Source organism: Calonectris borealis, chromosome 2 (genome assembly GCF_964195595.1).
Source record: "Calonectris borealis chromosome 2, bCalBor7.hap1.2, whole genome shotgun sequence".
NCBI classification, from domain to species: Eukaryota; Metazoa; Chordata; class Aves; order Procellariiformes; family Procellariidae; genus Calonectris; species Calonectris borealis.
Genome location: NC_134313.1, coordinates 148615790 through 148629355, shown reverse-complemented (window position 1 = coordinate 148629355; position 13566 = coordinate 148615790). Strand labels below are relative to the sequence as shown.

The 13566-nt window shown below is 44.0% G+C and overlaps 1 protein-coding gene across 2 annotated transcripts in view; it reads left to right on the top strand.

Moving 5' to 3' along the window:
* The first annotated feature begins 5313 nt into the window (after positions 1-5313).
* ST8SIA6 (ST8 alpha-N-acetyl-neuraminide alpha-2,8-sialyltransferase 6) overlaps positions 5314-13566 on the top strand; it is a 49528-nt gene continuing 41275 nt past the window's right edge. Inside the window, exons 1-2 of one of the 2 annotated variants that reach the window (XM_075143882.1) lie at positions 5314-5506; positions 5790-5885. In XM_075143882.1, the coding sequence (XP_074999983.1) occupies positions 5412-5506; positions 5790-5885 (191 nt within the window). In that variant the 5' untranslated portion in view covers positions 5314-5411. The remainder of the gene's footprint in view (positions 5507-5789; positions 5886-13566) is intronic. The other variant, XM_075143883.1, reaches the window with a different exon arrangement.

Genomic DNA, 13566 nt, shown 5'->3' with positions numbered 1-13566 from the left:
ATCCCATAGAAGCCAGTTTGAAGCTGGGCTGTCAGGCCACCATCCTAGATCAAACTCAATAGATAATCTTCCCATCCCAAGATTAGGCTTCTGTAAAGCCTCTTGTTTCTTCTTCCAACTAATCCCTGCTATTTGCTTACATCATGTATTTACTTGTTTTTCTGAATTGTGGCTCTGATTTCCCATAAGCATAAACGATGCTGACGGACCACCACAGCTCATCACTTGTGTCATTAAGGATGACACTGAACTCCACTATGGCTCCTCATTTCTATTGCTGAGTATTTTATACACACACTTCAATAAACATGTGATCCCAAATTGGATTTTTCTACAGATAAACAGTTGGACGCACTGTGCCATACTCACTGAAGGAAAGAAATGTTTAGCTTGACATAATTACCTCAACCATTGACCACAGAGCCTGATGAGAACCCTTCCATTATGTGACATCCCTGGAGGCATATTCCCCCTTCAGCCATGCAGGCATTTTAAGAAGCGCTGGGAGCTGTACCATCGGTCTGCATGCTGATCTACGACGAGTAAATGTTGCTCCAACAGTTTTTGTCAGTGCTGATTTACTTGCTTTGTTTGCTTGCTTGGGGTTTTAATAACAGTATTAGAAGTCTTCGCTCCTGATGTATTTGACATTGTGCCATTGGTCCATTAGGATTTGGTTGAGTGTTGTGCATTATTTTTAATTTGCATTCACAGTATGCTCTGTAATAACTCATTCTGAATTCTAGCAATGGATGCTGTGAATTTGTATTAACAGCAGCGCTGATTTGTGCAATGTGTAGTAAAGTTCTTTGCAAAAGAATACTTACCACTTCATGTCCTCTAGCGTAGGAGATCAGAGTTTCCAAATAACAGAGATTTTTCTTAGCAAATTATTCCTGGGCTAATCGTAATGGGAAGGATTTCAGCTTGGACGGAAACCATTGACAAAAGCTGCTGTTGATGCCAAAAGTTTACATGGTTTCAAAAAGCAATTAGACACAATTATGGAAGAAAAATCCATGAAAGGCAACTAAACACACAGATAGCTCTGGTTCAGAAAGTCCCTGAGCCGTTGATTGCTGGAAGCTGAGAAAGGATCCAAGGGACAGATCACTGCAGTGTTCTTCCCTAGGAGTCTGCTGCTGGGCACTGCCTGAAGAACAGGCTGTTCTAGTTTGACCCAATATGGCCTTTCTCATGGTGTCATATTAAGAAGTCACACTGAGAGCATTTAGGAAGAAGAGAGAACGGGAAAGAAAAAAATCTCTCTCCCTTCAGGTTAACAACTTGCAAGTTTTCAGGGTTTCTGCATTAAAATCCTCCTTTGTGTCTAATTAGAATTCAGATCCTCTTCTCCCCATCCACTTCCTCAGGAAGAGCATACACACTGGACTGCACTACAATCATGGGCATTTCAATGCCCGCGGTGCCCTTAATTGGATGAAGCCTTGCACAGTGGCTGGCAGCAGAGCACTGATTTTCAGTAGTTACTGGCCTCAAGTTTGCATATGCTACAAGATGCATTTTTGGCAATGAATGTTTATCTGCCATGAGGCAGGATCACAATTGCTAAAGAAAAGCTGGTTACTCGGTTAAACTAAATAGAGGAATCTGGTGAAGCACACACAATACATTACTCTGACACATAAAAATCATAGCCAATTTAACACCGTGAAAAATCACTAATTTTGTACACAAGAGGCAAGTCCTACCATAAGTGTGACATCTTATGAAACGCTCAGCATCTTGAAGATTTCTCCGTGTGCCGACTTTTTTCACCTTGACCTTCTCTGAAGAGTGAACAGTGCCTTAAAAGATGAGTCATCACTGGCACACTTGATGAATGTCTCAAAACTGGGGTACACATAATTGCTTTTAAACGCCTAATACTTCAGCTAGTTTTATGTAGACCTCAACAGACTCTTTGCTGGCTGAATTTAGTTAATAGGTTATTATTTTAATAAAGCCAAATTTGTTACATTGTAGAACACAAAATCCTGTCCTGAAAAAAATAGTGAAAAACATTAAGGCAAGACTGAAAAAGCATAGCAGCAACAGCCACACAAGGTGATTGTTGGGTTTGGATTAGACTTTTTTTTTTTAATGGGGTACAGGAGTGCATTGTTTTTTGCCATTTTCCTTTTGTGAAGTGGTCTGGACAATTTGATGTCCTGGAGTTTGGCAGAGAGCACCTCCGTTCTCGCCATTTATCATTATTTAAACCATGTTGCCTGGAACTGTGGGTGGAAATAAGTGAAAAAGTTGTGAAACTCAGTGAACCAAAGACTTTCTCTCAGTTTGAAACACATGGGTTTTGGTTTTGTGGGTTTGAATTTTTTTTTTGCTAAAAGCACTCACATTGATGACTACACTGAAAATACCAAACAGTAGTCTTGCACCAACACCTCATCCTGGGGACTCTCATGCTTTGCCATAACATGGGACTCCAGTTTCACTGAATATCTTTAGTACCTTTCTCTTCTTCCTAATTGTATCAGCCATCTCCCCTCCTATTTGCAATAACTAATATCCCTGTGACAGCCATTGCTTAGATGAGAAGGCAGCATTAGGAAAGCATTTAATGAACATTAATTGCTTCTTAATATGATTTAGCTGCTGGAAATAAGAAGGCTAAGCTAACTCCATGTGACCAGCAGCCCTACAGGCACCACCACCAGACTCCTTTTGAGATGCAATCCTGTCAACCTGGGGGGCAGCAGCCATTCACAGATGATACCCAAGGCTACATTTTACTTTTCCAAATTAGCAGCTAAGTAGGGTTGTAGGAACTCAGCAACAAAGTCATCATGACACCACCTGGCTGATTAGTGATCTCTTCCTTCTGTGCAAGCCAGCAATTATCAGTTCCCACTGACTTTAAAAGCTAATGGGAATCAGAGGCTGGGGGATGCTGCCAAGATGCAGCAGCTTCCAGCTGTCAGGAGGAGGACGGGATGGGACACAGTCTCAGTGTACACTGTTCAGTCTTTGCCTTTTCCTGTGTGACATCTTTGGCACCTGTACCTTTATCATTTTGACCCTCTACATTATGTTACCTGACAGGACACTGTTGCTTCTGACATGGCAACATGATGCAAAAGAAACTTGATCTTTGAATCCAGCATTCCTAAATTAAAATCCTGATTTACCATTGATTTTCATCTCACCCTTTAGTTAGGTCACTGAACCTCTCCACTAAGCTGCTCTGCCAGGAAATTAAGGCTGGTAACACCTAGAGATATTGTTACAATCAATCAATAAGTGTTTGTAAAGTTGTTGGTAAACACAAGTGCCAAGTTTAATTTGAACAGGTATTGTTTATAATTTTCCCATTTTCTTTGCAAGAACTTTAATATGACACAAAGATTAACCTTCCGATCTGGGAAAAAATCTCTACTGATATTATAGACTGGTGTTGGCAGCAGACCTCTAACTTGACATACAATATCCTCACTAACATCACTAAATTTCCCATGGATTAGCTGACAGTGATACTTCAGGACCCGTGGGAAAACTGTATTGCAGAGGGAAACAACAGTGAGGGGGAAAAAAAATAGTCTTCTGGACTGTAATTCTTAGTCTTCTTTCATTCAGAGCTGAAATAGAATACCACTAGACTTTCTAAAATTAAAGATTTATGGTTTTACACAGAGTATTTAATGGATATTATGAAATAGTTGAGAATATCCACTAACATAAGCAGGAACCTTCAAGTTTTACAGAGGTAACAGTGGGATTGAAATTTCTAATATCTGCTAACCAGTGAACATATATGTACCTTGAAAAGCTTGACTGTTGGCCCCTACATGTTCATATACAACGTCAACTGGACTTATAGGATAGGCCTGAAGCTGAAGTAAGTTTTTTGGAAATGATGATGAAACACCTTCACGTCCAAGACGTTTATGATTCATGACAACCTCAAAATGGCAAACTTCTTCAGACTTCAAAAGTCTTAACATTGTCTTTGTTCCTCTATTATGACCAAGTACTTCAAAGCCAAGAGGACAACTGAGCTGTGCTCACGGCGGGGCTGTGCACTGAGCCGGTCCGATACTTGCTACCCCTTGGCAACACCAGCCCACAACTGCTTCTAGCTCCCTCCCACCAGCACCCACAGCACCGCTCGCCAGGGACATAACAAATGCCCTAAAAAATAATTAGATATTTCCTGGCATACCCTATCTCAGCTGGTGCTGTACGGTTCCTCTGATGGACCCTAGGCATGCTGCTTCTTATTGTCATATCTAACCACTTACCAGTCACAGTATCAAGTCCCTTGTTACTTCATTTATATAGCTGCAGCAGAGCTCTTATTCTGAGGCTTTCCAGCCATTGTTTGAAGATGTAAGAACAGCAGCCCCGAGGCTTAGGGGAATGCTTGCAGATACAGAAAACAGGAAGGATAGGGAAGAATCTGCAAAAACAAAGTGTAAGTCAGCTGACTCACGACTGAAAGGCTGCTGTAAGGTATAGCATCTCTACTACCCACTCTCTTAATAAAGGGGGCCTAATTAATAGCACCTTGCCACCTTACTAGGGTTCTCATAGCAATGGTTGGCCTTGTGAAAACAACACTAAGTACACAAATAGGCAAAAAGATGCAAACTTACTACAAAACCACTGCAGATACACTTTATAAAAAAAAAAACCCAAACACACAAAACAAACACCACATTGAATGTTATTTATAAATAAGAGCTATTAAAGCAGCAGCGACCACGCTGCACCAGCCACGGGGCAGGGCAGGCTGCCCGGGCCTCCCCCGGCGGCTCCTTGCCGCGTAACCCCCGCACACTGATCCCGCCGCCGCCCCGCACGGCGCCTCAACCCGCTCCCCGGCACCGCGGCCGCCCCTCCCAGTTAAAGTTTCGGCAGTATTTTAACTCCCTCGCACCGCACGGTACCCGCCCCGCTGCCTTTGCTACCGAGAAACGCCCCGAGCGCCCGTTAGCAAAGGCTGCCCGGGTCCTGTCCTCACGCCGCGGCAGCGCCGAGCCGCCCCCCGCCGCCCCAGGAGCGAGCGGGGAAACCGAGGCGGTAGCCCCTGCCGAGCCACTCCCCGCACGGCGGCCGCCACCCCCCGGGAATCTGCCCGGGGAGCGCCGCGCCGCTCGCCTGAGGGGAAAGTTTGGCGGGAAGCGCGGCCTGCCCCCGCCCGGCCCCTCAGCACGGCCGCGCCCGCCCCGCGGGGGCGACCAGCCCCTCCTGCACCGGCGGGCAGGGCCCCGAGTAGCGGCCGCGGTGGGAGGGGGGCTGATGGCGGCGGCGCAGGGCTGCGGCCGCCGGAACGGGCGAGGGGCGGGGCGGAGAGACCCTGTGGCTGCCATGGCCGCCTCCCCCTCCCCGCAGCCTCCCTTAAATACTATGGGGCGGCCGTAGCTGCGGCGGGCGCCGCTGCCTAGCGCACCATGCGGGCTGTCATCGCCTTGGCCGCGGCGCTGGGCAGCCTGCTGCTCGGCGGCTGCCTCCTGCGCCTGGGCGGCCAGCAGCCCCTCCGGGCCAGGTAGGGCGGCTGGGGGGCCTCGCCCGCCGCGGCGGGGCTGCGGGGCGGGAGAGCCTGGAGCCGGCTGGGGAAGAAGGAGCGGGACGTGGCGAGCCCCGCCGCCGCCCTCCGCCGGGAGAGTGGCGCGGCGGAGCCCGGCGCGGTGGCCCCCCGGAGCGGGCTGGGCTCGGCTCGGGTGTTGGCGGCGTGTGAACGGTTCGTGGGGAGGAGACCGGCGCCGCTCACGCCTGGTGATGTTTAATCACTGGTTTTGACAACTTTGTTTTCCCGTCTTGCTTGCCAGGGGCTGGGAGGAGGACGCAAGAGTAGCTGCTGTCACGCCGAAAGTGGTGAGAGCCCTCAGGTCCCCCCTGCCGTCCCTTCCTCAGACCGAGAACAGGTACGGGCTGCCCGCCCTCAGTTTCTGGTAGTGTGGGTCCGTGTGGAAGCAGAAATTTGCCTTCGCTCCGATTCATTCTTCCTTTTGGTTTGGCAGCTTAATCAGAGAGAGCGTTAGAGGCTGAGGAAATGAAAATTCACTTTAACTGTAATAAATTATTTGCTCGTAGGCACTCTTAATGACGGTTGTCACTCTGTCCGTTGGTTTTGAGCCCAATAAAATGTTGCATATAGCAGTTTTGTTAACATACAATGCAAAAAGTGCTTGCTGAATGACATGTTCCAGGTATCTCTTCTTCTTCTTTCCAGGAAGGTGGAACTGGGTAATATTGTTATCATTTTTGTAACGTGTATTTAGTTAAAAATACAGATTTCTCCTTTAAAATCCATAGGATGAAGGCCAGACGTACGAAGCCTTTTTCATATTATGTAGCATCTTACTTCGTGGGAGCCCTTTTGCTTGATCCCGTGTCTTGATCTTTTAGATCAGTGTAGATCTTTGCTTTACAGCCTGTTATTTTATACTGTGAATTTTAATATGAAAATAGTTGGCAAAATTTGCTGTGAAACAAGTCGTGTCTTACATGCAGGTTTCAATATTTTAGTTTTAGTGCTGTTGAGTCTTCACACACTGTAGGAAAACTAATAGTGCAGAAGAGGGTGGTGTAATCCACATGTAAGATATTACTATGTAAGAAGGAGTTTGCAAATATTTTTGCAATTCTCTTTTACTTTATATGGCCTCATTAACATTGCAGTTCCAGTGATTATTATATGTTAATATATATTATGGTCAAAAACACATGATAAAAATTAGAAAGAACTTGGGAATTGAGACTTTAATGGGAACTGTGATGTCCTGGTTATATTGAAGTCAATGGTGACAATGCAGTTAACCTTACTGAGGCTGCCATTTCACCCAATCTAGCTGAATTTGAGGTTGAAACAACGTATGCTTTCCCTTAGTGAATGCAAGTGACGTTAGTCGTAGTAACCATTGCAGTGTACCCTAACAGTAGGTTTTTACACATTTCCGATGAGAGACCCTTGTGCTCCCTGCCTCAAAATTTAGAACTTTCACAAGCTGTAAGTTTATAATCTCTTTCAAAATTAGAGTGAAACAAAAGGCACAGGAACATTTGCAGAATTCTAACTGCTATTACGTGCTTCTATCCTGCTTCTCTTTCCTGTGCTCATTTTTTCCCTTTCTGCTTTTTTTTCCTTCTTTTCCACTCCTTACAATTTATTGGTTTTGCAGTATGTACTCTGTTCTGCTTTGGTTTTTGTAGCTGTCACTCTATTCTCCTTTCCACTGTTTTGTGTTATGTCTGTGGTTCCCCCCCTGCCCTGTCTTCTCATACTCTTCCTTTTCCCTGATAGTTTCTGAGCTGCAGTCTTCTGCCACTCAGCTCTGTCTGCTAAACTATGGAGTCAAATTGACTAGAAATGCTGGCAGAGAACACTTCAGAGAACAGAGTCTAGTTACTTCCCATCTGCTGTTAGTACACTTACAACTGGAGCAAAGAAAGTGGAAGAAACACATACCGAAGAGGGTTGAAAATCCATGGCATGCATAGGTCAGTTTTTAATCTCTGTAATAAAGCAAGTGAGCATGAGATTTTAAATACATGGTTTTTCTTAATCTACTTGGAGGATTTTGGCACCAATTTGGAGCTAGTTTTGATCAACCTGAAACTATTTCTTAGTGTCTGAGTGACTGCAAAAGTGTGACAAGTAAATTATTCATGAGAAAAAGTTTCATTTCACTCTAGCTCTTATAAACATAGTGTCTTTGGAGGGATGGCTTGCTGGCTGAATCCAAGAGAGGATGTTCTTTCTCACCTGACTGACTATGCTCAGTAAGCTGGCCTCACAGGAGTTTGTGGTGCCTGTTTGGCATATGAGAAAGGAGAGAGTGCTGCTGGACTGACCAGGAGCTTTTACTTAAGCCAGAGAGCAGCTGGACTGGGCAGGGAGCCATGCTAGAGGGGTTTGATCCAGACAGCAGCTGGACTGGACCTGGCCAAGGGCCACGCTGGAGGGATTTGATCCAGAGAGCATCTGGACTCATTCAGGAGATTCAGACCAATCCCTGAGTGAAGGAAGTGGATGGTTTGGTCAATAGGAATTAGATTCCAGTTTGCAGTGGGGCTTTGCTGCAGTATCCATGAGTATAGCAAAAGGACAGAAGAATCTCTCCTTGAAATGGGTTGTACAGGTGTTGGTGAATTTTTGAATCAGATGAGGCTACGTTAGTATGTTGATGCATAAAACTAGGAACAATCTACTGGTGCAGGCTTCCCGAAGTATAGTTCTCCTAAAGTACCCTGACGGTTTGAATAGTATTGCTGTGTTGCTCACAGCAATGTGCTTTCCTGCGTAAGAGGATGTGCATGGATGTTAGGTTAGACTCTGATCTCTTCATCAGTTTGACGCATATTTCTGGAAAGCTAAGGTTTTCTCACCAACTTTAGTGGGAGGATCCAGGAAAGGAAAAAGAAAAAAAACTTGGGCACTATCCTTGAACTCCAAATATAAGTAGTCTAGCCAATCTTCAGAATCGCAAGCTAATCTTTCTTCTTACCATGATTTCCTTTGCTGTTGGAGGCATATTTGTAACCAGACATCTCCTGAAGAATCTCTAAGGCCCTATTATTCTGTTGCCTCGCAATATTGAAAGCTAATCTGTTCTTTTACTTTGAGTAATTCCTTTAAAAGGATGAAACTGAAGGATGAATGGATGAAAAGCAGGGGGTTGGTTCAGACTGTCATAGATATTTAGGCAGCTATTATGCACATCAATGTTTAATTAGATGGTGACCAGGCACCTAAAGTTCTCTGAAGATCTGTGTCTTAGAAAATAACCTTGAAGATGCAGTTTGTCTCTTACAGGACATTTCTTACCACTTTTTATTGTCAAGTGTTAGATCATAGAATCATAGAATCATTTAGGTTGGAAAAGACCTTTAAGATTGAGTCCAACCGTTAACCTAGCACTGCCAAGTCCACCACTAAACCATGTCCCTAAGCACCACATCTACACGTCTTTGAAATACCTCCAGGGATAGTGACCCAACGACTTCCCTGGGCAGCCTGCTCCAAAGCTTGACAACCCTTTCGGTGAAGAAATTTTTCCTAATATCCAATCTAAACCTCCCCTGGCACAACTGGAGGCTATTCCTCTTGTCCTATCGTGTGTTACTTGGGAGAAGAGACTGACATCCACCTTGCTACAATCTCCTTTCAGGTAGTTGTAGAGAGCAATAAGGTCTCCCCTCAGCCTCCTTTTCTCCAGGCTAAACAACCCCAGTTCCCTCAGCTGCTCCTCATAGGACTTGTTCTCTAGACCCTTCACCAGCTTCGTTGCCCTCCTCTGGACACGCTCCAGCACCTCAATGTCCTTGTAGTGAGGGGCCCAAAACTGAACACAGTATTTGAGGTGCAGCCTCACCAGTGCCGAGTACAGGGGCACGATCACTTCCCTAGTCCTGCTGGCCACACTGTTTCCGATACAAGCCAGGGTGACATTGGCCTTCTTGGCCACCTGAGCACACGGCTGGCACACGTTCAGCCGGCTGTCGACCAGCACCCCCAGGTCCTTTTCCTCTGGGCAGCTTTCCAGCCACTCTTCCCCAAGCCTGTAGCGTTGCATGGGGTTGTTGTGACCCAAGTGCAGGACTCGGCACTTGGCCTTGTTGAACCTCATACAGTTGGCCTCAGCCCATCGATCCAGGCTGTCCAGGTCCCTCTGCAGAGCCTTCCTACCCTCGAGCAGATCAACACTCCTGCCCAATTTGGTGTTGTCTGTAAACTTACTGAGGGTGCCCTCAATCTCCTTGTCCAGATCATTGATAAAGATATTAAACAGAACTGGCCCCAATACTGAGCCCTGGGGAACACCACTTGTGACCAGCTGCCAGCTGGATTTAACTCCGTTGACCACAACTCTTTGGGCCCAGTCATCCAGCCAGTTTTTTACCCAGCGAAGAGTACACCCGTCCAAGCCGTGAGCAGCCAGTTTCTTCAGGAGAATGCTGTGGGAAACGGTGTCAAAGACTTTACTAAAGCCTAGGTAGACAACCTCCACAGCCTTTCCCTCATCCACTTGAACAATGTGATTGCCTCTACAGTATGACTTCCAGCTTTTGTCTCGGGTTTATTTCACAGCCTACTGGGCCTGTTAGTAGGGTTTCTTACTAAAAAAAAGGCCATTGTTAGTCAGATTTCCCAAATTTATTCATGGAACCAGTATCATTTACAATGCAATACTCTGGCAAATCCTCATGTCTATACCTCATAGCATCCTCTTGGTTTTTAAGCTGTAACTTCAAAGCTTAAACTTTAAGCTTAAATTTGCTTAAACCAACAGTACAACCAAAAGAAGTAGTCATGCACTTGTCCCACCTTTAGACACTTGGTCCTCCCTCCCTCCCCACCTGTGTTTGTGCCGGCAATATTTGTGTAGTCACAGCATTAATTGCAAAATAGAGGGCTCAGTACTGCTAGTGCTTGTCAGGGGAAGGTGACAATAGTAAGAGGAGCTAGGTAGTTTTTTCTTTGTTATGAGGCCCAGGGTGTGCTATGTTAAGCTTGGGCAGAAGTTCTAGCTCCTTTTGTACTGCCCAGGAATATATAGCAGATAAATAATGCCAGCTCCTACAAGGGAAGTGAAAATAGTTTTCTTAAGCACTATTTATACACACTTTATATACAAGTAATAACAAGGCAGCAGTACCCTGAAGAACTGACCACCACTACTCTGTCAGTCTATTTGTGTCGCCAATTTTAAGGCATTCACTTACTATTTCCCTAACTTACTCTCTGTCTTCGCATATCCAAGGCAAGCACAATATAGAGACTGTTGGGGTAATTGAACAGTGGGAGGAAGTGATTGAGGAGCTATGAGTAAACAAGTTAGTGTTCCATAGTGTTGTTTTCCTCTCGCAGCAGCAGATCTTTATGCAGGCCTAGGGAATAAACAACTATACTTAATTAACTATGCTACAGAGACCTGTACATTCTGTCTTCTGTCAAAATATTGCATTTTGGCAGACTATTACCATGATTATGAAGAGTAGCTTAGTGTATTGCACAAATAATGTGCTGCAGTTTAGGTTAGTCAGCACTGGTGGCCAGTTCACTAATTTTACTGCTCTCTTAGTATTTTTTTCCTTCATTCCCAAGTGATGCATGCAGACATATTTTAGGAGCGCATTTCTAACACATGCCTCATGTATTAGTTCTGTCTAAATGAATAGGTGTTCAGCTGAAAGCTGCTGCCAGGACACATTTATGTTCTGACAGTGTTGAAAGGTTTCCCAGCCTCTTTCTGTTTACTTGGTCCAAGTGAAACTGCTCTGTCATTCTGTCTATCATGTACTATTGTAACATCATTTTAGTGTAAGTACCGTATTCTTTTCACTTGACCCACCGCAAAACTCAGTTGCTTGTCATGTTATGTGTCATGCGGTTTATGGATTTTATAAATAAAAAGTATCTGATGTTATGTATAACTCTGGTGAATACACCAGGAGGTCTTCCAAATAATTTCAAAATGCTTGTCTTAAAGACCTGATTTAGCATTCCTTAGAGAAGCAAAACCTCCATGGGAACTTGAACAAGGATAGTAGGATCAGTCTCTCTCACAGATACTGTGATTAATGTTACAAGACAAATTCTTACTCCTATGGTTTGATAAAGCCATTTTTGTAGTCCGTTTCACCGAGCATTTAAATTGTGTATTGCCTTCCTAATCAAGGTGTTGTGAACCTTAAAAACGTCACTATATTCTTATCATCTGATTAATTTGAAATAGTGTCAAGCACTTAAGAGCACGCTTCTTAGGGAAGTATGGATTATGGGTTTTTAATAGTATTCAACTAATAGACTATGAGATTCAAATATAAATTAGTCTCTTCAAGGGAGAGATTAAGACAGAAGGTATTCACAATCTGGATAGTGTCATTGAGTGCCAGTCTGGTAGAAGGATATAAATGTGCCGTTTTGCATGCAGAAGTTATCCCTTTTAGCTGGAGATGCTCAGCTGGAACAGGGTTCAGAGCTCCTGTGCTGTGTCAGGCAGACAAGAGCAGGAAGCCATAGAAAAAGTGCAACAACTAATTCTGCTGGGCACGGAGTGAATAAAGCCAATGAGTGAGGTTTTTCCTTATGTCCAGTGTGGACTTAACTCCTGCTGAAATTAGGGGTGAAATTCTTATTGCTTTCAGTGCTGCCAGTGAAGTTCTGAGCTCTTTTGAAAATCTCATCCCACATTCTTTCAGTTGTTTCCGGCTGATTTTGTGGGAATTCTGGAGGATTGGCCTTTCAGTCCTGGGCATATCTTTATGTTATGGTATAATTCACAGCACTATATTTTATTTTTCCATCCGGTTTTTCTTTTTTTTTCCCTACCATTCATCCTTTTTTCATCCATCGTATGTCCATCCATTTTCCTACTCTGATAACTGTTTGGGGTTGAATTTGGTTTTGTTTTTAAAGGGCTTCCCTTTTCATCTCCTCCCTGCCACTGCTCCCCCAGAACTCCATGTTAAAACTGAGGTACCTGTCTATCCAGTGATTCCCTGCACTAAGGCTCCCTATAGTCTCAGGACTGAATGCTACAGGTACAGCAAAAGGGGCCGTGGACTTTCCATATAGTTTCTCTATTTCTTATTCTAAACGTGGGTGCAATCTTTATCTTAAAGATTTTTACAGTTTAAGGAACTGCTATCTTCCTGAGAGCAAGACATAGAATAACAACGTGCTGATAAATATGGCACATGGTCTTAATCTACTGTGGATTTATTAAAGTACAGATGGTGTACTTTCTGAGTTCCTAGAATTACCATAGGAAGTATGTGGTCCTCAAGCTGTTCGTTTATGATTTTAAAAAATCCCTGTTTTTCAGATTTTGGCCAGTGAGGTTGGCTTTGAGAACATCTAAACTCTAAGGGAAATGCAGCAGAAATGTCCCTGTTTCATCAGTTTTATGAGTTCAAGCCAACAGAATATAACATGGTTTCCACTTCAAGTTCTCATCTAGCTTAAGATTTTGCAAAGTAATTGAATGTAGCCTGATATCTGCATTGTTAGGCATTTATCTGATTTCATTGCAGAATTTTTAGTGCAGTTCTAAGTATTGAACAAAGACTGTCATCCACTAGGTGAGGTACATTCATTTAGTGATAAATGTTGCCTAGCGTAATTGTCCTAAGTGATCAGAAATCTAATCTGATGTCTGCACAACTCTGTAATGAATAATGCAGTAGAAGTCTGGACTGCCCCTTGCACACCCCTTTTATCTGAATGCAGAAATCTTTCACTCATGTGAAGCAGAGGCAACTCTGACGGTGAAACAGAAATTCAGAAATTTAACTTTTACTAGAATAAGTCATTGTTTTGCACATCTTGCAAATAAATTGTTTTCTTTTTGTATCTTTTTGCACCATATAAAGAGTGTTGAGTAAATTTTGTGTGGAAGAAGCCACAGAAGAAGCATTTTGGTGATCAATCTTGTGCTTGCATTATATGGTGTCTGGTTTTCCCCACAGCTGTGCCATTTTCACCAATCTTTACGTGTGTCATGGAAAGGGAAGGAAAGACTCCTTATTCCTTTTTTCTCCCCTTGATGGCTGTAAAAGTGATTGTCGGAATTTAGTGACAAAACAGAACAGGGATTTATT